Source organism: Haliotis asinina, chromosome 10 (genome assembly GCF_037392515.1).
Source record: "Haliotis asinina isolate JCU_RB_2024 chromosome 10, JCU_Hal_asi_v2, whole genome shotgun sequence".
In the NCBI taxonomy this organism is placed as follows: Eukaryota; Metazoa; Mollusca; class Gastropoda; order Lepetellida; family Haliotidae; genus Haliotis; species Haliotis asinina.
The window spans coordinates 38,091,209-38,113,683 of NC_090289.1; the positions used below are offsets into that span (position 1 = coordinate 38,091,209).

At 37.6% G+C, this 22,475-nt stretch overlaps 1 protein-coding gene across 7 annotated transcripts in view; it reads right to left on the reverse strand.

The window, feature by feature from the left end:
• The window catches only part of LOC137297712 (dipeptidyl peptidase 4-like), a 499,818-nt gene that overhangs the window by 71,842 nt on the left and 405,501 nt on the right, over positions 1-22,475 (reverse strand). Inside the window, exon 1 of one of the 7 annotated variants that reach the window (XM_067829644.1) lies at positions 15,414-15,494. The exons of the other annotated variants lie outside the window; for them this stretch is intronic. Within the exon in view, the coding sequence (XP_067685745.1) occupies positions 15,414-15,428 (15 nt within the window). The 5' untranslated portion in view covers positions 15,429-15,494. Of the gene's footprint in view, positions 1-15,413; positions 15,495-22,475 lie in introns of those variants that run through there. 7 annotated transcript variants of the gene reach the window in all.

Here is a 22,475-nt window from a genome sequence, read left to right on the forward strand (position 1 = left end):
ATTCATGTTTGTATTGATCCAGGAGCTACAGAATAGGAAACAGGAGTTGCCTCCCTTGGGCTGGAACCTTCAACAGATCATCATCTGCAATGCTAACATATTTTAAAAAATCAATATAAAGTCTATGGTACTAATTTTTCATTTACCATTAAACTTGATCCTTCCAGCTGACATATTAATTTAATAACTGCTTTTGCAAATGTGGACTAAGCATCACTATTTTTCTAAAAATTTCTTCATCTGCTTTTGGTAAATAATTGACATCACTGACATTTGGGTGTCCTTGCTGGGTAAAAGCATGTTTTGTGAAATCACATTAAAAAATACTACAGGTATTAAGCTACACACATGCACATAAGCTGTATGTACAGTATTTTAAGTAAGACTAACCCAATCAGTCACATGGACCTGTCACATGGAGACAACCTGTCTTTGTTATATTTTCTAATTGTCAAATTTAATTTAACATCATTTAGTAAGGTAAGGAATCAATACCACTGACCTGAGGCACGCTTTTGTCAAGTGAACAATGGAGGCACTGTTTTCTGAATATGTAGTCTGCACAGTGAGTTAGTGAGTGAGTGAGTAAGAAATTGAGTGAGTGAGTGAGTAAAATTGGTTTCGCACATTGTACCCATGCCATATGGGTAAATCGAAAACCCTGAAACCCAAATCGAAACCCGGACTTTGGCATGATCAATGGACGCTTTAACCACCCTACAGCCCTACAACCACAGGATGCTGGGAGCACATTCCCAGTTATGACATGAGCTGTACTAGGGAGGTCACATTTGACCAATCCCTATCATACGAGTAGCTAGTTTAGGTTTGTCATTTTGCTTGAAAGGAATCCTCATGACCTTCACATTTTGAAGCTGCAAATGGCACATTGGATTCATAACATAAACAAAATTAATAACCCTTTCAATAACAACTGTTGATGAAACTGATGCGCATTTCCTTTGAAAGGCAGAATGGGTCATAAAATTTCCACTGGAAAAGGTCATACAAGAAAAAGGTAAATCTCATAAAAAATGAGTAATATGTCCTCATTGCTCTAGTTGTAAGTGATATGCCACTGTGAAATAGGCTGACTGCTTTTTTATGGAATATACCATATAAAACTACTGAACAGCAAGTTAGTGAATGAGTGAGTGAGCTGTTTTATATTCCAGCAATATCTCAGTGGGGACACCAGAAACAGGTTCCACACATTGTTCGATTGCTCACATGGGCTTTCAGCATGACAAGCTATAGTTTTACCCACAAGGCTACCCCACCACCCAAATATGGCCTCAGTATCTGCACTGGACACCACAGACCATCATTCATCCATAAGCATCTGTGGTGCCTGTGCTGATAACATAGATCACAGCAAGGTCAGAGAAGCCAGAAGTATTTCAGATATGGAGTCAGTGTCATTAGCAATGTAGCTAGTGTTGTGAAGAACCACATATACAGGTATGAAGTGGGTGTCATCAGTAGTCAGTGTCACCTCAGGCGTGTTCAGAACTGCGGACCTGAACAGATGCAAGTGCTTGGTTACATTAAACTTTTTGTGACCAGCTTGTGTTACTCCATTCTCTTCCCACAGAGGTTACTTCTCATATCTTCCTACGAACCTCTGTTCTAATATGGCCATATTTCGCGGTTCTCATAAAATCCCCTACCAGCAAAAAATGGTAGCAGATTTATCTCCCTTTTTTCTGTCCAATCAGAACACATGTTATATCGACCTAGATTCAACTTGACAAATGGAAGCAATGTGGAAAAACAAATATAACATGACTGAGTTCTGTCTAGAAGAAACATTTGAGTATCGCGCTCGGGAAGAAGTTCTAGTTTTCACGATGCATCCGGAAATTACCGAATGATCACTTTGAAACAAGGTCGGTGATTGCACTACTAAATCTGATTGCCTCCAATCATGAGTCTTGAACACTCGCACCATGAAAAGGTTGTATTAGAACAGAGGTTACGTAGGAAGATATGACAATGAAGGTGGGAAGAGAATGGTGTTACTCCAGACAAACTGAATAGCCTCTTGTCATCTTGATGGTTGTTACTAAAAGGGATGAGCTGTGACAAATGACATTAAAGATGGGTGCCATCTTCCTTCAGTTGGCAAGGCAGCTGTGAGGATGGTTCCTGTTCTTTGAACACAATTCTGGTTCTTAGAATGAAGGGTTTGAAGCAATGCTACTGAACCATGCATTACAAAAACAGCTTGGTTAACAAGTGGATGTTATCATATCCCAGCTATGTAGGTCAAAGCTTGTGATGTTGATCAGTTCATTGTCAAGATCTAGATTACATTATTTAGACATTGCTGTTCTAAAGCTCTTCCCAAGTGCTGGATTACATAACCAACTGCAAACAAACAGACAGATAAAGAGAGTGCAAACAGCAATGGAGTCAAGAGAACCACCTATGGAGCCAATTTAATGCCTTTGGAGCCTGGGTAGACATGCTGAACAAGTCAACATGGAGCTAGTAATGGTTGAAAGGCCACTGCAGACCAGTAACAGCTGTGTACCTATATTGGCACCAGATGGACATGGAGTCAGTATCTGTTAACATGGTTTAAGCCTCATTTTTGCTTCTGCCAGTCTCTTTCTATAATGCAAAAGCGCTTCATGAGGCATGACTAGATTTTGTAAGGATTATTTCCAGTCTCAATGGCACTGCTTCCAATGTCATAGTAATTATATGTTTCTGTAAAAATTATACACTTTTAAAGACTAAGCATTAGCCTAGGCTTCTGCTTAATGAAACATAGTCTGCTACCCAGACCCAAAGAACAAATAAAACGAATCCTTCCCAAGTCTAGAATGATATAACAAGTCTAAATTCCCACAGCTCCTGAAATTAAGGAATATTGTGGACAGTTATTTAGATCAGTTTTTTAGATTTCGTATTTTTTTGATATTTTAAAATTTGATAAGTTCTGTTGTGGAACTAAATGTCAGAATGTCAGCCTATATGGTACTGTACATCATGACTGAGCCATACATGCATGGAACCATAGTCTGCCACAGCACCAGTGGCACAGACATACAGCTCATGCTGTCTGTCATGGAGCTGGTCACAACAGCCATTTGTGGACATGTTAAATATACAATCAAACTGTCTAGCCAAACATAACCATTTATCATATCTAGTGCAACAAGGTATGATAGTGGCAAGCATGAAGTTATGGCCATCATTAAGTGTGTCTCTGACACTGTGTCACTGTGGGGTTGTTACGAGCTTTAGGAAAGTTATGGCAATATTACACACAATAGCTCCATACATCATGTCTGAAACCAGCTCTACGCTAAGTGTTAACTTCACCAGTGAATGCATAAAAGATACAGGCAATGGACATGTTGGATTAAGGATTTTTTTAAAACTTAGTAATCTGAATAGTGACAATCCCAGAATGCTTTAGGCACAGGTTTGTGGTGAACAAGACTTTCAGTGTATCATTCAGCATAGCCACAAATGTTTACAGTGTTATCTAAGATAAAAGATGCTGGTAAATACATGGATTTAATGACTCCTGTTATAGTTTTGCTTTAAAATCTGATTTGATAAGATATAACAGCCTGAGCTCAAAACATGAAATTGTCACATATGAGTTCAATGATTTATTGAACACATTCTCTTATAGACATCTAGAATCTGTTCTCCAAATGCTGAAAAAACTATGTTCATGGTTAACAAAAAGGATCGTCATTTGTTTAGAATGATGAACATGTCATGAAATAGTGTTCCTGTCCATACCGTACCATACCGTAAAGACCATACTTTACACAGAACAGATGTGGACAAACATCTAGTCTCTCAAATGAGCATATTGTATAGAACAGAAATATTCAGAAAAAAATTCATAAAATTTAATGAAAGGAAGCACAGACTTTCTTCAGTGTGGAAATACAGACTTGCCACATATTATGGACTTGCAGGGAGTTTCTTGGATATATTTGTTTGCGGGATCTGTATGACAGTCTAGGATCCAAAGGATGTTTACCCCTGACCTATTGCACCAGTTAATAGGTACCACTACTAAGCTGCAGACCAAAATAGTAGGTCTTTGTAATACTCCTACTGACCTTATATAAAATATGCATGTGTCTACAGTCTGGTACCAGATCATGTGTCCATGGTTACAGAATTTCAGTAGATGTTATGACTACTACTTTAGGGAATCAATAAACAGAAAATAGTGTTTCCAACAAATATATTCTTTCCGTATTATCTGCATAAAAATACAGAATACAAAAACTAAAATGCTAGTTTCTCACATAAATCCTGAAACAAAAGTGTTCATATATTCAAAGTAAGAGTACAGTATTGTGATTTCAGTAAAGAGAAACCCTCTGGGCTGATTTATCAAACATATACTAGGAGAAACAAATAAACTATCACCAAAACAATCAAGCTTTCCTTAACTATTTTCCAGTTTTCATCACCACAAAAATTAAAAACTGTGAAAAAACTGGAAAATGGTAAAGGAGCATCTAAATTTTTGAGTGACCCTCTATTTGTTTCTCTCAATATATAAACACAATTAAGAAAAAGAAAACTTTTAAACAAAATTTCAGAGACCAGATGTTTGTTTAGCCAGTTACTTAATTCATGAATCAGCCTTTATGTGCTGTTTGGTTGACACAAACATCATCAGAAAAACAAGAAATTGTAAACTCTCCCAGCACCTCTTTCATCTCATGTGTTACCTCTTTTAAATGTTGTTAAACATATAAAACACCTACGCTGCTTAACTCTAAAGCAAAGTTTCAAACAAAATTTGAAACTGAGAGTAATGAAGCACTTCCTGAGATTTATTGTGACACAACAGGCCTCTGTACAATTAGTAAGAAATCTGCAGTGTGTTTACCCAAGCAACACCCAGACCATGCTTCTTGTGAACAGGTTAATTGCTTTAATCTGAATGTTTATCTGTCTGTCTCTTTTACCATCAGTATAGCCGCTCATAAACAGGACAGCTCCTGAAGTGATAAGACATCCACACCTACCAGTCGGCTTGATTCCTGTTAGAAACAACAACATTTCTGTTGTGGACTGGGTCGTGGGAAGTTTCTCCAAAATATTTTAACTTCTAGAATGGCTGAGTTGGGTTTTATGTAGACCGTAACACTTAGGCTGTGAATACATATTGTTCTTATTGTTACAAATAAACCTTGGGAGACTTCTGAAGTTGGGGAAATCTAGACTTGCTCCTGTTAGGGCATTCGCATTGCAGGTAGAGCTAGGCTGAAAATAATGTGGTTCAGGGATAGTCTTTCTCACAGTCACTGAACCACATTATTCTCCCAAAAGTCTAGCCATCCTTCCAGTGCTGAGGCCCTAAATGAAGAAAGTCTAGATTTCCCCAGGTTCAGACTGAATCTCTGGTCTCCCTGGGGGCTCTTTTCCAGTTTCTATGGGCTTGTTTGTTACTATCAAAATTATATATATTCACAGACTAAGCATTAGCCTAGGTTCAGGGACTGTGAGACAGGTTTGATGCTGTTTATAGCAATATTACAGCATTATTATGAAACGGAACTCTGAGCTTTTGATGAGATGTGAGAAGGCTCTAAACACCATACCATATCAACACCCTGAACCTCAGGGTGATGACTGTACTATAATGAAACATCCAACTTTATGGATGACAACTTCTTACCCATTGCATAGTTGTCGTCCACAAATTTGTGAGTTTCATTATTGACTCACCAACTTCTAGAATGCTGATCAAAATGATGACTGTACTATTCTACCCTAGCACTCCCAAATTGGTACAGATCCCTTAAGATAATGTGCAAGCAGATGGCACTCTGGTGCTGTTTTTCCTCTTCACTCGGCCTCTCCCATAAACAGAAAAAGGCTAGTCCCCCTCCCAATCAATTTTTTTGTCAAGAAAGAGAGGTCACGTCATTGAACATCTCATTCGTGATTATTTCATCAACAAAGCAACATGCAGACATGTACATCTGCTCATACAGGTCTCGACATCTTTCAGTAATCTCGTTTCTTTTAGTAACTATCACACATCATCTTTCAATGTCTTCTGACACGTACACCACAGGGATTATTCAGTTTACAAAATTTGAATGTCATTTAGTCATCATTATAGATAACATCACCTTCACTGCATTATGTTTGGACTATCTGACTCATATTTCATACTGCACAAGGACTTGGTGTCATCAGTGGTCCGCAATCCAGTCATAGAATATTCACGTGATTCTTTTGCTTGTTATTCAAAATGGAATGAGTAGAAAATTGAGGCAGGTTATTACACAAAGTATGATGGACAACTGTTCACTCTGCAAAAATCCCCAATAAATATTCATGGGTATATGCTCTGTACAAGTGGCAATGATCCTTCTTCAAAAACACAAATCAATCATCCTCTGCCATCAATACATAAGCCAAAAGTCTCATAACTCACTACTCCCTTAACATAATTTGTCACAGGGATCTAAAAACAGAAATTTCATGTTCTAAAGATATATAACACAAATCTAAAGCATGATCTTTCAAATTAGGTGCAAATTGGCCACTTTACTGCTCAGCAGTATTTCTGTGCCTCACACTGGGTTATACTTTCAGGAATCATTGTATCCAGGCTATTAGCCACAATAGATGAGGTCTAACTTCTAGTTTCCGGGTTTATTGGCCTGGGAGATTGGGGCTTGCTGTAAAGAACAGAGCTGACGGTTACACAGGAAGTACACTGGCCCAGCCTAGTTAGGTATGTTTGTAATGGCCTGGAACAACGGAGAGGGAGAGTACCGATAGCTGGGACTACATCCTCATGAGGTTCAACAGAGAGCAGCATCAGGGTTGGAAGATTACATCCAACATGTCAGAGCTGGTCTTGTCACTTCATCAGTATTCAAGTCTTACTTCACACAATCCTTGGTCTGAATGCAAGAATAGTATGAAGTGCTAGCGTGGGTTACAAGATCTGTCACAGAGGATACCAGTTATACAAATGAATCAAAATGGAGAATGTGTGGAGAATTACTCTGTAGACAGCCCAAGACACAACTTTGTGACTGTGTGAATGGCGTAGTCTGCCGTACATAACCTGAAGCAAACGTATCCAAGAAAGCCAATGCAAGTCTAGAAAATGTGTCAAGTCTAGATCAGGAGGGCTCCTTTTCAATATATTTTATTGTATTACCATCAGCATTTTTTCTGAAAATCTGTCCATTTTGGAGACTAGTTGTTAGTCTATGAATGATGTTTCTGCTGCCATGATGTATCAATGACTAGGTCTGGGTAAACCACCAGTTCAATGCCTTTGAAAATACACACTAATCAGTTCAGATTTCCTCACTTATCATGACGAATGCTCAAATGTAGTCCCTGTGATTATTAAGAAGGGGAATTTCATTCAGTTACTTTACTAACACAATACCTACGGGAAAAAACAGCAAGATGCAAGAATCAAATCGTTTCAGGTTGGCTGAAGTGTACAATCCAATACCCATGCTTCAAACAGTTCAAAATTATCATTGAGGTGTTCGGTAAGATAAATACGTTGTTCACTGGTCCCTCAATTGTTCACTGGTCCCTCGGAGACCATGGGTTGAGGCACCCTTATGTTCCCTGAACCCAAAGGGTACTTCAACCCAAGGTCCCATTATGACTGTGAACAACTTATATTGTAGCATGCAAGGTGCAACTTTATGGAGACATTTAAGTCATGAACAGATCAGCATAAAAGTACAACATATTAATCTCAGGTTCAAATACTGGAAATCACAAATGGACAAACACATCCCTATTATGAATACAGGCAAAAATACTGGCAATTTTTAAAGAACAATTACACTCCATCATACTATGTTATCTCAAACTGAGACTCCTATGCAGTAACTTCTTGCTTCTCAACCATGACAACTCTACCTTCATTTATTTTTGCTGAACCCATTCTCATTCTCTTGCTCAAACGAACATTCAGTCTTTCGTATATTTTAATTTATTCAGTGCACAGATACTTTTTCAACTCAGCATTTTGTGATCTCTTGAAAATGCAATGTCTGCAGGGTAAAATAGAAGACATTAAATAAGATAAACATACTGCTTGATGTTTTGTTGCCAAGACTAAGAGTCCCATACTCATCTCATTCATTGACATTTTCATCTCTTTTCTTAATCAAATTAAAGAGACTTATTTGACAGTTCCGCCATCTATATTTTTTGGAATAAAATCTTATTGCTGTTCCATACACCAGGCAATGAAATGAACATCTGATAAGAGTTGAGTTTTCCAATTTTGTTTCCTCCACGGGCAAGTTTTTGTGCTTGTTTCACAAATAACCTCCAGCTAAAAAGTTCCATCCAGAAGGAAGGAGATAAGAGGATTACTTTAACTCTTTATCTGGCAACTTTCTTCCCATTAATCACTGGTGGCAAGGGATGAGTGGGTGATACAACACTATATCACATGGACATGGATCAATTTCGGTATGTTTTTCCAAATGTGGATATTTTGGTATGTTGCTAAGTGGTAGATGGTCAAGTACACTAACAACTAGTCTCTGAAACGAACATATTTTACTAAGAAAAGTTCACAGCAAAAAAATATATATGATATAATGAAATGGAGCCCTGAGACTTTCTTCATTAGGACATCTAGACTTGCCACATTTTCTAGACTTGCATGGGTTTTCTTGGATATGCATGTATTTGTTTCAGGGTCTGTACGACAGACTAATGGTCAAGTTGTACATCATATTTAATGCAAGGGAAAATTTCAATTCTTTCCTATTTGACAATTGTTTACAAATTCATACCAGGCATCCAATTGAATATAACACTAATTAAAACATATCCAATAATTAACAGTGAGGGAGAGAGTGCTACTTTTATGCTACTTTGAATCATATTTCAGAGAAGACATGCCAACTCAATGCAACAAGGCCACCCACTCTGACAAAGGTTTCACAGTCATCAACTTATATCATGTGTATGGTAGTGTGGTCATCAAGGAATATCTTAGGTTTGGATCCTTCCAAATCTAAGGGTGGTAACTGTTGTGCCATTGAGCATGGGCCAATCATGCAAACAAAATTATTTCAATGCGGCAACTCAGCAAGGATCCATCAACATAACGGCATATTGATTTAATTGTCAGTTGAATGGGTTTAGTCTCTGAATCCCTGAACCACATTATTTCTCCTGCCGCTCAAACCATTCTGCAATGCAGAAACTCTAGATCCAGCTTGTCAAGGATCCTTTTCAGTTTACAAGAGTTATTTGTTTGAATCAGAAATAGATATATTCAGACACTAAGCGTCAGTCAAGCTTGGTAATTTTGTTATGTGAGAATGATGAAACCTGACACGACAGCCTGTTTGTTGCCATCTTACCCTTCCACACAACTAAATGACATATACTTTAAAAAGTCACCAAAAACAACCTCGCTCACAACTTAATGATATATACTTTAAAAAACTCTAATAACAACAAGATATATTGACTGCAGATCTGAAAAGTTGGACACATGCCAAGTTGGCGCCAAATGTGTAGTGTTAAGCTGAAGGGCCTGACCCAAGGCTGATGAACCAATAGATCAGTGTCAAGAGCATCCCCACAACAAGATAAAGCAGTGTGACTCACTCTCAATGTTTTCTCCCTACAATTTAAATGAAAAATGACAAGAAAATAACTAAAACTGTATCAAAGTTCTAAAAAATATTTCCATCATATCTCAAACAAATTTACATTAACTGACACAAGAGAAATCCATCACTGACAGTAAATAAAATGCAGAATTAATAGTTTCATAAAAGGCCACAATTTCAAAACTTTATAGGAATTCATTACAAAGACAAATTCAAAACAAACTCATTCAAATGTGGGAGTGATAGACCCTGGCTTTGCATCAGTAAGTGAGTGAAAGTTCTTTATTACTCAACTAATCATGCCAACTTGTAACAATACTGCCACTTATCCTCCTCAAATGTATGGGATGGAGTGAAGCTATATAATTCTGTTCCTTCTTCAATGTATTATTACTATTCAATGTATTGACAGTCAGTACAGGACTGCATATACTAATGAATGACTGTACAATTAACAAAATCCTTACATGGAAAGGATTGAGTTTAGTTTTACGCCGTTTTTAGCAATATTCCAGAAATATTAAGATGGGAAGACACCAGAAGTGGGTTTTACAAAATTTACCCCTGTGGGGAATTGAACCAGGGCATGTGGCATGACAAGTGAACACATTAACCCCTGGGCTACCCCACCACCCTTTATATGGTGGGCAGGGGGAAGTCTAAAGAGAAACGAACTCAAATAGTACATGGTTCTTCTAGTTACCCTTTTCTAATTTCAGATTTCTCCTCTTTACCCAGAAATCAATTTGGTAAGACTGTAGAGCACAACATTTTCATTACAATATGGCACTCAGAAAATACTGGTTCTTAAAACATATGCCATACACCATACAGGGCCACTCTTTCACTGTATACTGCAGCATTCTGGAAAACTGGTTTCATCAGTGAAAGTAGATTCAAAATGAAAAAAAAGTAATTTTGAAATAAAGATTTTCAAAACATGAACATTTCAATTGGTTTTGAAACAAAAGATCAAAACCATGTAAATAAAAGCTACAACAGTCAATACTTTATCTATTAGATTTCAATGCCAGCTGTGTCATGATAAACTAATTATTTCCGTGTGAGTTTTGATGGCGATGGTATACATATTTATATATTTCTCTTTCCTTTTTTATTCTGCGACATCTGTGGAGTTAAGTTGTTTGAAGTAACCAGAACTGAAATGACTTTCATCCCTTGAGATAAATATCTCTAGAACAGTAGGAAAATGGCAAAGTTCAAACAGGGAATATATTCTCTAGATAATATGTGGTTATTTCACTACACAAGCTCAATAGGGAGAAAAATAATTGGTCATTTTTCAAAATGGCTGCCAGTCAACCTCAGCACCATATGAATGGTCAGCAGAAATTTATGACAATCTTCAGACCACACTGCAGACAAATCAATGAGTGGAATGGTCTGAGACCGGTGCCATTAATCTCATGAATTCAGACTTGGTATCCTGAGGTTGATTTAACAAATATGATGGACACTGCCCTCTCCTCCTTGGTAAACACTGCCTACTTCGATCAGAGTGAGGACTTTTGCCTCACTTAGTCTAATAAGCTTTGGTTAATGTCGTTCAGTTAACCCAAGGCAATGTGAGAAGCCCTACACCTGGTTGGACTAGTTCATCCAAACAAGTACACCCTCTCATGGAAATATGGCACTGAAGTTTGACATTAACTGCTGAAGAAGGGAAAATTAATTGGAAATTTGTGACATTTCTGGAAAAATATATTTCATACTGGTAACATCTGAGTAATATTTAGGCTTTCAAGGATGTGATGAAAAATCAATATTTGCTCAAGTTAATCTTTAAATTGCATTTATGATTACGGAGCCATAGATCTTCTTCCCTTCAAAATTGAAGTTTTAATGCTTAGTGTGCAATCAGCCCTCAAGATAACCAGCTAGATCACTGATTCTCATAATGTGTCAGTGACGGTTTACGTCTTTAGAATATGACCAATCTTATTTGGGAGAATTAAGAAAAACAACCAGTTACACTTTTTACTTTAACTATAGTAAAAGCTTTTTGGGCATATGATGACCATGTGAATGTGTCCAAAACATCTGATTTTGTCTTCAGACAAAAGACTAAATTGCATATTATAGACATTGATTAGATTTACAAAAGAAAGGTAAGGTTTATTGCCATGATGTTGAAAGAATAAATACATTGATGATGTACCTGAAGACAACAGACTGCAACCATTAAAGTTTCTGACGTTAATTTAATTAAGATGGTGATCAGAATCACAACTTGTTTGTAACATGTAATCACTCTCATGTGTTGAATGGTTGAAAGTAAAACTTATCTCACTAAACTTACTAAAGATTCCTTTAATCAAGAAAGTGTTGCATCCACAAGAATCATAGAGAGTGAGTTTTTTTGCCGGCAGTTTGCAAATAATCAAGTGTGGACCAGACAATGCAGTGATCAAAATCATGCAATTGGAATACCATGACATGTGTCAACCAAGTCAGAGACTCTGCTTACCAAAATGAGTTAGTCACCTCTTACCACAAATATGGGCTACTGAAGATCAATTATAACCTGGATCTTCACAGGTCTCTACAACAGTAGTGATCTGCCTCCAAGGAAAGAAAGAAAAACGGAATTCAGGGATTCATGTAATGAGCAACTATTCAAATTGAACAATATGATCGACAAAATCAATACAGTAGACCATGTCCACATCAGGTCAAGTCTTTTGGGGGAGGAGGTTAAAATGTGAGCCATTTTCAACCCAGACTGGATTCAAATCGGTACAAACATGGGTATGAAGTGTGAAGTCCATTTCTGGTGTCTTCTGCCATCATACTGCTAAAACCACTCACTCACTCACTCACTCATGAAGGGAACCAACTCTAACATAAAACAACACCTCCATTTGGTTTTGTCTAGTGTGAAAAACATGTAAGTAGACATACAAATATTTGTATCTATATAATACACATATTCTAGAAACAGATGATCAGCCTTAGACACGACCTCACCATCCTCCTTCAGGATTCATGTTACATTCACACAGGATTGTCAAATGTCTCAACAAATACACCAATGTGGACTCTCCTATCCCAGTTAGCCAAACTGTCTAGACTCCCCAAGCCCCTATTGTCATGTTAAGCGCACCTAATCATATTGCTGGAGGATCCTCCTCAAACAAGATCTACTCTTTATTCTGAAACCTTCTGTCGTGACATCATCCTGAGAAACCAATCTATATAAAAAGCACTCACAGTATGACAGGTTTAGAAGTTTGCGATGGAGTTCCTCCTTCATTCACACATACATAAGTTGCCAGACCTTGTATAAGACACACATCCATATATGGGTAAAGTCATCAGTTGATTATTAAACAAAGGAACCATTCCAAAAAGCATTCTTAGCTTTAAGTAAATATTTTAGTACATCACCATTAATTGTCTCAACACTGAGATCACTTTGTGAAATGGTGTTGCTGCTACAGAATCATCAGTTGAGTTTCCATGTCCTTAAATTAACAGCCCTCAATGGACATGCTTAGTGATACATAGTGGATTAATCCAAGTGTTAAGAACAATTATGGTGTTCTACGGATTTGTTGTTTTTTTCGCCTTGAAGAGGCTTCACATGTGTTTGGACGAATCAGAAACAGAAGTTGATGAAGTACATGCATATATAATGAGTGTGTTTAGCTTTACTCCATTTTCACAATATTCAAGCAATATTATGGTGGGCAACACTAAAAATGGGCTTCACACATTGTACCTATGTGGGGAATCAAAGCCAGGTCACCAGCGTAACAAGTGAATGCCTTAAACACCAGGCTACCCCGACAGCCCTCAAGTATGTATAAATCATGTTTATGATTTATACAATAACAATATCTGCATATATTTCAGATGGGAATGTTGAAAACTACAGCTTTTCAAGAAGGCTGTTAAGTTGGTGAGTCCAACTTGTCAGAGATGTTGGAGGGCACAGTTAGAATTCTAGCATCTCCGACTAAAGGAGCACTGACTAAAGGAGATTGGATGGTTACAATGTCTGACATCAGGCTTGACCTGAGAGCACTGACTAAAGGTGATTGGAAGGTAGGCTTGACCTGTGAGCACTGACTAAAGGAGATTGGAAGGTTGCAATGTCTGACATCAGGCTTGACCTGTGAGCACTGACTAAAGGAGATTGGAAGGTTACAATGTCTGACATCAGGCTTGACCTGTGAGCACTGACTAAAGGAGATTGGAAGGTTACAATGTCTGACATCAGGCTTGACCTGTGAGCACTAACTAAAGGAGATTGGAAGGTTACAATGTCTGATATCAGGCTTGACCTGTGAGCACTGACTAAAGGAGATTGGAAGGTTACAATGTCTGATATCATGCTAGACCTGTGAGCACTGACTAAAGGAGATTGGTTGGTTACATTGTCTGAGTGTCACTGCAGTTTGCTTGGACCAATTTACATACAAGTCACACTGACATAAATGGAATGTCCAAGCTGTTCACTGATTTACTAGTGAGAATTTGTTAATATTTCCAGTGGTAGCAAGGTTTGAATTATGCATATCTATCCATGAATTACCAATTTGCAGTTTCTTATAACAACAAGAAAATGAATTAAAATGGAAACAATTATTTATTAATGTACATGTTTTAAGCATCGCTCATGTTACAATGACACAGTATGCTCTGATTAACTCATGAGTGCACATATGTTAATAATAACAAAGTATCGACTTACAGGAACTTACAGTTTAACTCTATCCGAGCGGTAATAGTCAATATTTCAATATTTCACAATGTGCAGTCTAGAAATACGAAAATACAATGGCACAAAAATATTCCCTTCAAATGTGTTGCACTTGAAATTTCACAATAAGCCAATCTAAAATTAAGAAAATGGTATAGAAATATTCCTTTAACATGCATTTCACATAAAATGTACAAACTGGACATATAGCAGTTCTTGCAGCTGAAGTAACTAGATTTACCATGATGGGCTGAGCAATTACATCTAGACACTGGTGATGTTATAGCTGACATTTGGCATTTAAAAGGAGTGTATTTACCTCAAATGACCCTTTGGCCATACAGCATCTAACTTCAACCACACTCCTACATCTACAGAGGATCAATATGTAGGCCAGTGAATGGTTCACTTTTCTACATACACTTCAAAGCTCTTCAGTGATGGACAGATCCTATTGCAATCAAAACAAGAACTTATACCGAGCACTTATGGGTTAATCATAATATATTCCATTTTCAACTTTTCTTTCAACAGCTGTTTCAAACAGCTTGGGGACAAGCTGACAATGGGGGCTCTTTGAAAGCACACGTTCATATTGTATGAATGGTTGTTCTATATGTGGGATAAGGTATACCGATATGAAAACAGCTTGACAGCAACCTCCTGGTATTATGATTGGGAATAAATGTCCATCTTGGGAGCTACAGCTACAAATGAATCTATGACTTGTCTGATTTGTAAATTATCAAAACATCTTGGGAGCTGCAGCTACAAATGAATCTCTGATTTCTAAATCATGAAACCAGTACACAATTTCTTACTAACCAATCCCGGATATGATAGCAATTTGTGGAAATGTTTCTCATGATTATTCCCCATATGCTGCCGAAACAACGAACACATCTCTGCTTTATATGACATTGATTTTCATATATTGATTTTCATACAGTCTGTAATCACTGCTTGTGATAATAAATTATAACGTACATGACTCAAAAACGATGTAGGCAAAATCAATTCTATTGTCAACCTGTACTGTCAATAAAAAATGTCGGCCTTACCTCTGAAGGAAACATGCTGCAGCATCAACCACTGCGTCAAAATGTCATGTGACTCAACAATCACAACATCATCAAATCATGAACATTTTATGCAAGAACTGTATTTTCAAAATCTTTCATGGATCCAGGTATAAATCCAAAAAGACCGTGATTTCCTATGAGGTTATGACAGAAAATGTTGTACACCATTTAATACAGATGGTGTTAACATGATTCTCAGCAGCCTACTTGATGCTTCAGGCTCAATTATTGCCAGCACACAGGTAAAACCTACCTGGCGACTCGTACTGATGTGTCGCTGGTTCCATCAGCTACCATCACGCAGAAAGCCACAATAAAATCAATATGCTGACTGACTGGCACACTAAAATGATGTCAAATAATTAAACACCTTCTGTTCAGGGATAACACACTCTTTTATTGTGATGGATCGGCTCAGGGGTTCCCAATAGCCTACTGGTGCTTTTCTTCAAATGATTGTTTTATTTTGTAGGATCAGTGACCTGATGACCATGATCTTAACGTACCTCTCAAACCGCACACTAAAAAATTAATGGGATAAAGGTGTGGGTAGAGCGTGATGGGTTTTTTTATCCTATACAAAGAAATAGGGAGGCAGGGGATTTGGTTTTATGCCTCTCTTAGCAATCTTCTAGCAAAATCCCTGTGGGTGACAACAGAAATGGGATTCACACATTGTGCGCATGTGGGGAATCAAACCCAGGATCTTCAGCAGGAGGAGCAAACGCTTTCACCTGTAGACTACCTCATCATCCCTGCAGGAAGAAATCTTTACTTAGGCACTGTTAAACTGTTCTCAGACATATGGTTTGGTATTTTAAGTTTCAATTAAATATGAAATGATACCCAAAAAAAATTATGCCGGTTCTTATGTATTTTTATTACTTATGAGTCTGAGGGCGAACATATCAGGGTTCATGTTTTTTATACAATGCTCTGTTTATGACACTTGTGCCTAAATATTGGTGTATCTCTTTCTCTCGGTCAGGAAATACCAAAATTTAGGCACTTGCCTGACATGGGCTCTCATACAATGACCTCTGTTTCTTTTTTTGCAGATATTCATTTGACATACAAAGTCAACTAGATGCATATATAAACACAAATTACTCTTTATGCACAAGGTCTAACAGAAATGAATAAGACAAAACTGAATCAAGCAAGGACAAATAAAGAGATTTTATACGAATCACATGAAGCTTTTTTGAATTTATATGCTATGAATCTCAGTACTGTTCTCCATGTTTGAAATGCAACTAATGTACATAATCATTAAGTCATTGTTTATATCAAGGGTGCATGATATTTCAGAACTAACATGACACTGACTGACTAAGCTTTCTTCTGTGGTGGTCGGGTAGTCTAGTGGTTAAAACATTCACTTGTGATGCTAAAAGCAGGGTAAAAACCATACTCACACACACACTCACTCCACAGGAACATAAACACATCTGGTACTCATTAACCATCAGTTCTCATTGAGTAATCACCTGATGCTATGTCTTAGAAATACCAATATCTGATGTCATGGTTCCCTCAGGTTGCCAGACTCTCTTAGTTGTCCAAAACTGACAATGGGTCCCAGAATAGAGACATAGCATTTACAAATATACCACTATAAAATAAGAAAAAATACATTCCAAATGAACCTAATAAGAATCTTTAGACAGAGGCAAATATACGATGGTTCTCAATAACCTCCTTGGCTTATGGGAAAGGTAACAATGCTGGAGTACCTTTGCAGGATGTTGGGATAGTGTGAAAATGGCAACTTCACACTTCTTTGTTTGAACTGATATCTTCAACAAGCAAGAAGCACATTGATGTAAAAAGAATCGATAAATGCTGCAGTCATAAAAAATGGTGAAAAGCCTTATTGAGTGAGTGAGTGAGTGAGTTTAGCAATGCCTCCAGCAATGTCACAGTGACACCAGAAATGGACTTCACACATTGTATCCATGTGGGGAATCAAACCTCGGTTGTCATTGTGACATGCTGATGCTTTAACCATCAGGCTACCTTACCAGCCCCTAAAGCGATTAATCATAAATGCAACAACATTTGAGGTTGGATGCCCACATCTATAATTTTTGTCTTGATATTCTTAAGTATCTACTCTATCAAGTTCACTGCACATGAGCAAAACAAAGCTATAAATAAGAAAGCTTGCAAAGACATTTAAACTCAGAACTAGAATAAGATAGTGCTAATCTTACCAAATTGCAGCTAAAATGTGAGTAGTTTGTTTATGTCATGATAGCTGCAAGCTGTGCAATGTGGCACAGTTGTTGTTTACAAATATAACAATGTGTATTACATGTATTATTACATTATTTCTCACGCCTAGGACCCTAGATGATTCGGGCTAGAATTGATCTTTAACAATTCATGTGCGTCGTAAGAGGCTACTAACATGATCAGGTCATCATGCTCATTGACTTAGTTGTCATCACATCAAATCGCACAGATCGATGCTCATGCAATTGGTCACTGGATTGTCTGGTCCAAACTTGATTATTTACAGACTGATGCCATATAGCTGGAATATTGTTGAGTGCAGTGTTAAACTAAACTCACTCACTACCATTGTAGAAGCAGTACTTTATTGATTGAAGGAATGTTTAACAAACCAACCTACCAATCATGTGCCAAGGATGCAGTTCATCATTTAAAATCAGTGCAATTTTGTTGAGCAGTGAAGTCAATGTTTTGGCTTTATCATTTGCTGGTTGGTTTTTATAGTTACAGACATGATTACCTGCAATATTTAGGTCAGTGATCAACACAGTAACATTCATCATGGAAGTGTTATGATCAAACTCTTCATATTTTGTCAGCGTTCACCAGTAAGCAAATAGTACGCGTCTAGAATAGACAATCCAGTGACTGATACAAAGACCAACAATCCATGCTACTGGTACAGTGACATTGTATCAAGGCATGAGGCCTAGAAACCAGAATGTGTTGCCAGGAACCTGTTCAACCCAGGTATACCCAGTTCACAAGCTTGTATAAAAATATGCTCAAAGTTTACGCTCTAAGATGCTCATAGCTCAATGAATAATTTGTAGAATTGTAGCAGGCCAATCTGGCTTACTATTTGGGATGACACTCAACCACTCATTTCAGTGTGGATGCTCATCCCATGAAGATCTGGCGCAATTCCTTCAACCAACAGAGTTTATTAGGTATTATGAAGCCAAGACAGATTCAGTCAGCCTCCTGAGATGGTGTGAAAAGACTCGAGATACTTCCGATGTTCCACACAGAGACAGACGATGCACTGCTATGCATAAATGATGTCTCACATTTCCAACTGGAAGACAAGTCTACTGAGCCATTCCACTGACACTGTACAAGGAAAATCACTCAAGATGTAACAGACAAATCCAATCAGTACCATCAGTGTCATAGGAATAATAGAAAGATGGAGAAGCATTGTCCACATTGTAAAAGAAAGACATATTGAAATGACACTGTTGTCCCATGGTGTCTTCACCATTTGGTGCAAACTTTAAATTAACTTGCTAATCTTAGTCAGTGAGTTAAGTTTTACTCAGCTTTTAGTAATATTCCAGCAATATCACTGCAGGGGACACAACAAATAGGATCCACACATTGTGCCCATGTGAGGAATCAAACCGAGATCTTCGATGTGATGAGTGAAAGCTTAAACAATGAGGCTACCCCACTGCCCCTTGCTAATCCTAACCCAGTGACAAATATACCAATTCTAACAGACCATCAACCATGACAGACTTATATATTTACTGGGGAACTTATTGAAACAAGCCATGATTTAATCCATTAGAGACACATGGCACAAAAATATTAAAACATTTAACCAATTTAATATACTGAACTGTATCTGTCCGATCATATGATTTGCATGTATCATGTAATGTAATTGTTTTGATAGCAATCAGCTGATCCACTGAAATGAATAAAAATTGATTTAACTATTTTATGTAATTCTGGTGCCACTATTAAATTTTGCTGGCACCAATTCAAGAATTATTCCATCATATCGTTAAAATATATATTTCACTGGTAACAGGCTGGCTGCTGTGTAGCAACATAACAGAGAGTTCAACTGTAAACACTTCAGTTTTGACGGTCAACTTACCCATCTGTTGATGGACTTTGGTTGGACCAAATACAGCATGCTCCAACATACCACACTCTATCAATATTGATATATGGAATTTGATACAAACATTTTGCATCATATTTGTGTGTCTTGACAGAAAATACTACAACTCCAGAAATGAGCTTGTGCAAAACTGAGAGCATAAAAAGCCCATGTTCAGATGAAACATTTTTATTATTCTAATGCAATGTTGAATGTAATTGGAAAGATATAATCCTTGAAATTTTCTGATGAGTTTCAGAATACTTAAGCGTCCCATAAACGTAAAAATTATCTGTCAGTACCAGCCAGAGAAACTTCCAATGACTGAGATGAACACAACAACATGTAGGTGAAGATTCCTGCTCTCCTCAGCAACACTTCCATGACTGAGCAACACTTGTACCTGCCCCTGATAGACATATCAGTTCTTTTTCTGAGAGGGGTGCTGGGGTAACTCAGTGGTGAAAGAGGTTGCTCATAAAGCCCGTAGGCCTGGGTTCAATTCTCCACATGAGTGCAATGTGTACAGCCCATTTCTGGTGTCCTCCCCTATTACAATGCTGGGATCTTGTTAAAAACAGCATAAAATCGAAATCATTCAACTCACTTAATCTTTTTCAGAGACACCACCTCGCCTTCACTGTAAAATCTTTCGGAGATTATTTTCAAAATTGTTGAACACAGAGACAAAAGTTTAATCAAAGTGGATCAAAATAAAATGTCAGTGCCATTAATTACTAGTACATTGTATGACATTTCGTTATGAGTGAGTGTGGCTTTAAAACAGATAGGGCTTCACCTGTATAAACAGTACTACATGTATGGATAACTATCCTATATACACAAAGCCCTGGCCTTCTATGAATCTTTACTTCCCTTGTTTATTCATTTCAGTAATACGTAACAAAATAAGAAGGAGAGAATAGTTTGTCAATAGAGTCATGACAAAATGCTTCACTTGCTAATGACCAAACAAACACACTTAACACAAGACAATTACACTCAAACATTACAATCAGTTTTAGGAACAGAAGAGTATGATAACTTATCAGCTGATGAGTACAACCAAACATAATTTCACAAGTACAACCTGTACACTGCATTATGATTTCATATATCAATGCTGATGATGTTGATCACAAGACTGTTTGGCCCACACATGAACATATAGACCGCTGCCAAATACCGGGAATAATGCTGATAGTGTTGCAACACAACAAACATTACACCCATCCACCCATCCATCTATCCATCCATCCACTCATCCATCCATCCATCCATCCATCCATCCATCCATCCATCCATCCATCCACTCATCCATCATCCATCCATCCATCCACCCACCCATCCATCCATCATCCATCCATCATCCATCCATCCACTCATCCATCCATCCATCCATCCATCCATCCATCCATCCACAAACACATCCAAGCTGTAAGTTGCCAGTAGCTGCACCTTCATTACCACAGTAAGCTGAGCTGACTCCAAGCATAATCACATCATATCACCATAGTATAAGTGTACACCAAGTGTAGTTATTAGTAATATGCCCTACACCCACAACCTACTTCAAGTGTGGAGTAACAGAAACCTGTCACAGGTCAAACTGCCCATCAAACACTGATTTATTTACCTCCCTGTATAAAGGAATACCAGGAGAGTTCCAGACCCACTTGACATAGGGGACAAAAGTGCCCCTCCTCAGTATCAGCATACTAATGAAGACAGTCACACTGAAAACTGATTATGCTAAGATATCACATATTTGGGAAATTCAATTGCATTACTTTTCCTTCTTGAGAAAAGCTGCTGATTTGGAAAGAAGCCTGAGGATTAGATTCATTAACTCTGAGAATTAGATTCATTAACTCAGTTACAATCTGCTGAGGGGAATATGGAGTTGGTTGGCTCTCTAACACATTGGTTCTTTGGTCAGTTCTTTGCTTGAATCTAGATTGTCACTTTCTTGTCCCGGTAGCCTTGTGTTCCATCTTTGCTTATCACACTGAAGACCTGGGTTCAATTCTCAATGTGGGTGCAATATGTGAAGCCTATTTCTGGTGTCCCCTGCTGTGATATTGCTGGACTATTGCTGAAACAAACTCACTCACTTACTCAATCACTCTCTCACTTGCTTGTCCAGGTGATGAGAATAAACAAACAGTATTACATGTTTGACCAAACTGCTAGCCTGCTAGTCGGAGGCTAGTGAAAGACAGGAACAACCTGCAGTTATAGCTCTATTCTTAGTTATGTAGACAAGAAGGTTAGAGTCAAAAGTTAGATAGACTTGACTGCTTGTAATCCCCAACATCAATGTTACCACATCTAGTGATATATATGTTGACCTATATATCCTGGAGGTTTTGTAACCATGTGTGAATTATTCATCATACACAGCAGACCAACACCCTGACCATAAATTCATTTCCAGGAATCATTCATCAATATATCCCCATAAATTATACATCTCAAAGGCTAAATAAGAGTTTCTCATATATAGAGGCTGTAAGAGGTGAGATATATTATATATGTCACTACCGTCACTCATTCAGGATATGCTGTAGTTATATAATTATAGTTTGAGATTTCTATAATGGTAAAATGGCATGCTGTTTGAAATTTAACAGTCATATTATATTTAATGAGGACAATGTCACACATGAAAAAAAAAACAGTATCTGAATTTCATTGCTAGATGAATAAAAGTATTCAGTTTCAATTTGCCTGTGTCAACCAATGTGTATTATGTCTGTCAACAAACTAGCATTGAAATCCTTCCCTTTCATTTCAGGTTTAAAAAGGGAAGCATGTAAACTAGGCCAGATCATTAGAACCCTGTATAAACCAAACTCATTAATTCCATGCTGTGATGACATGCTCGAGGAAGCCTCTTGACATGTTGG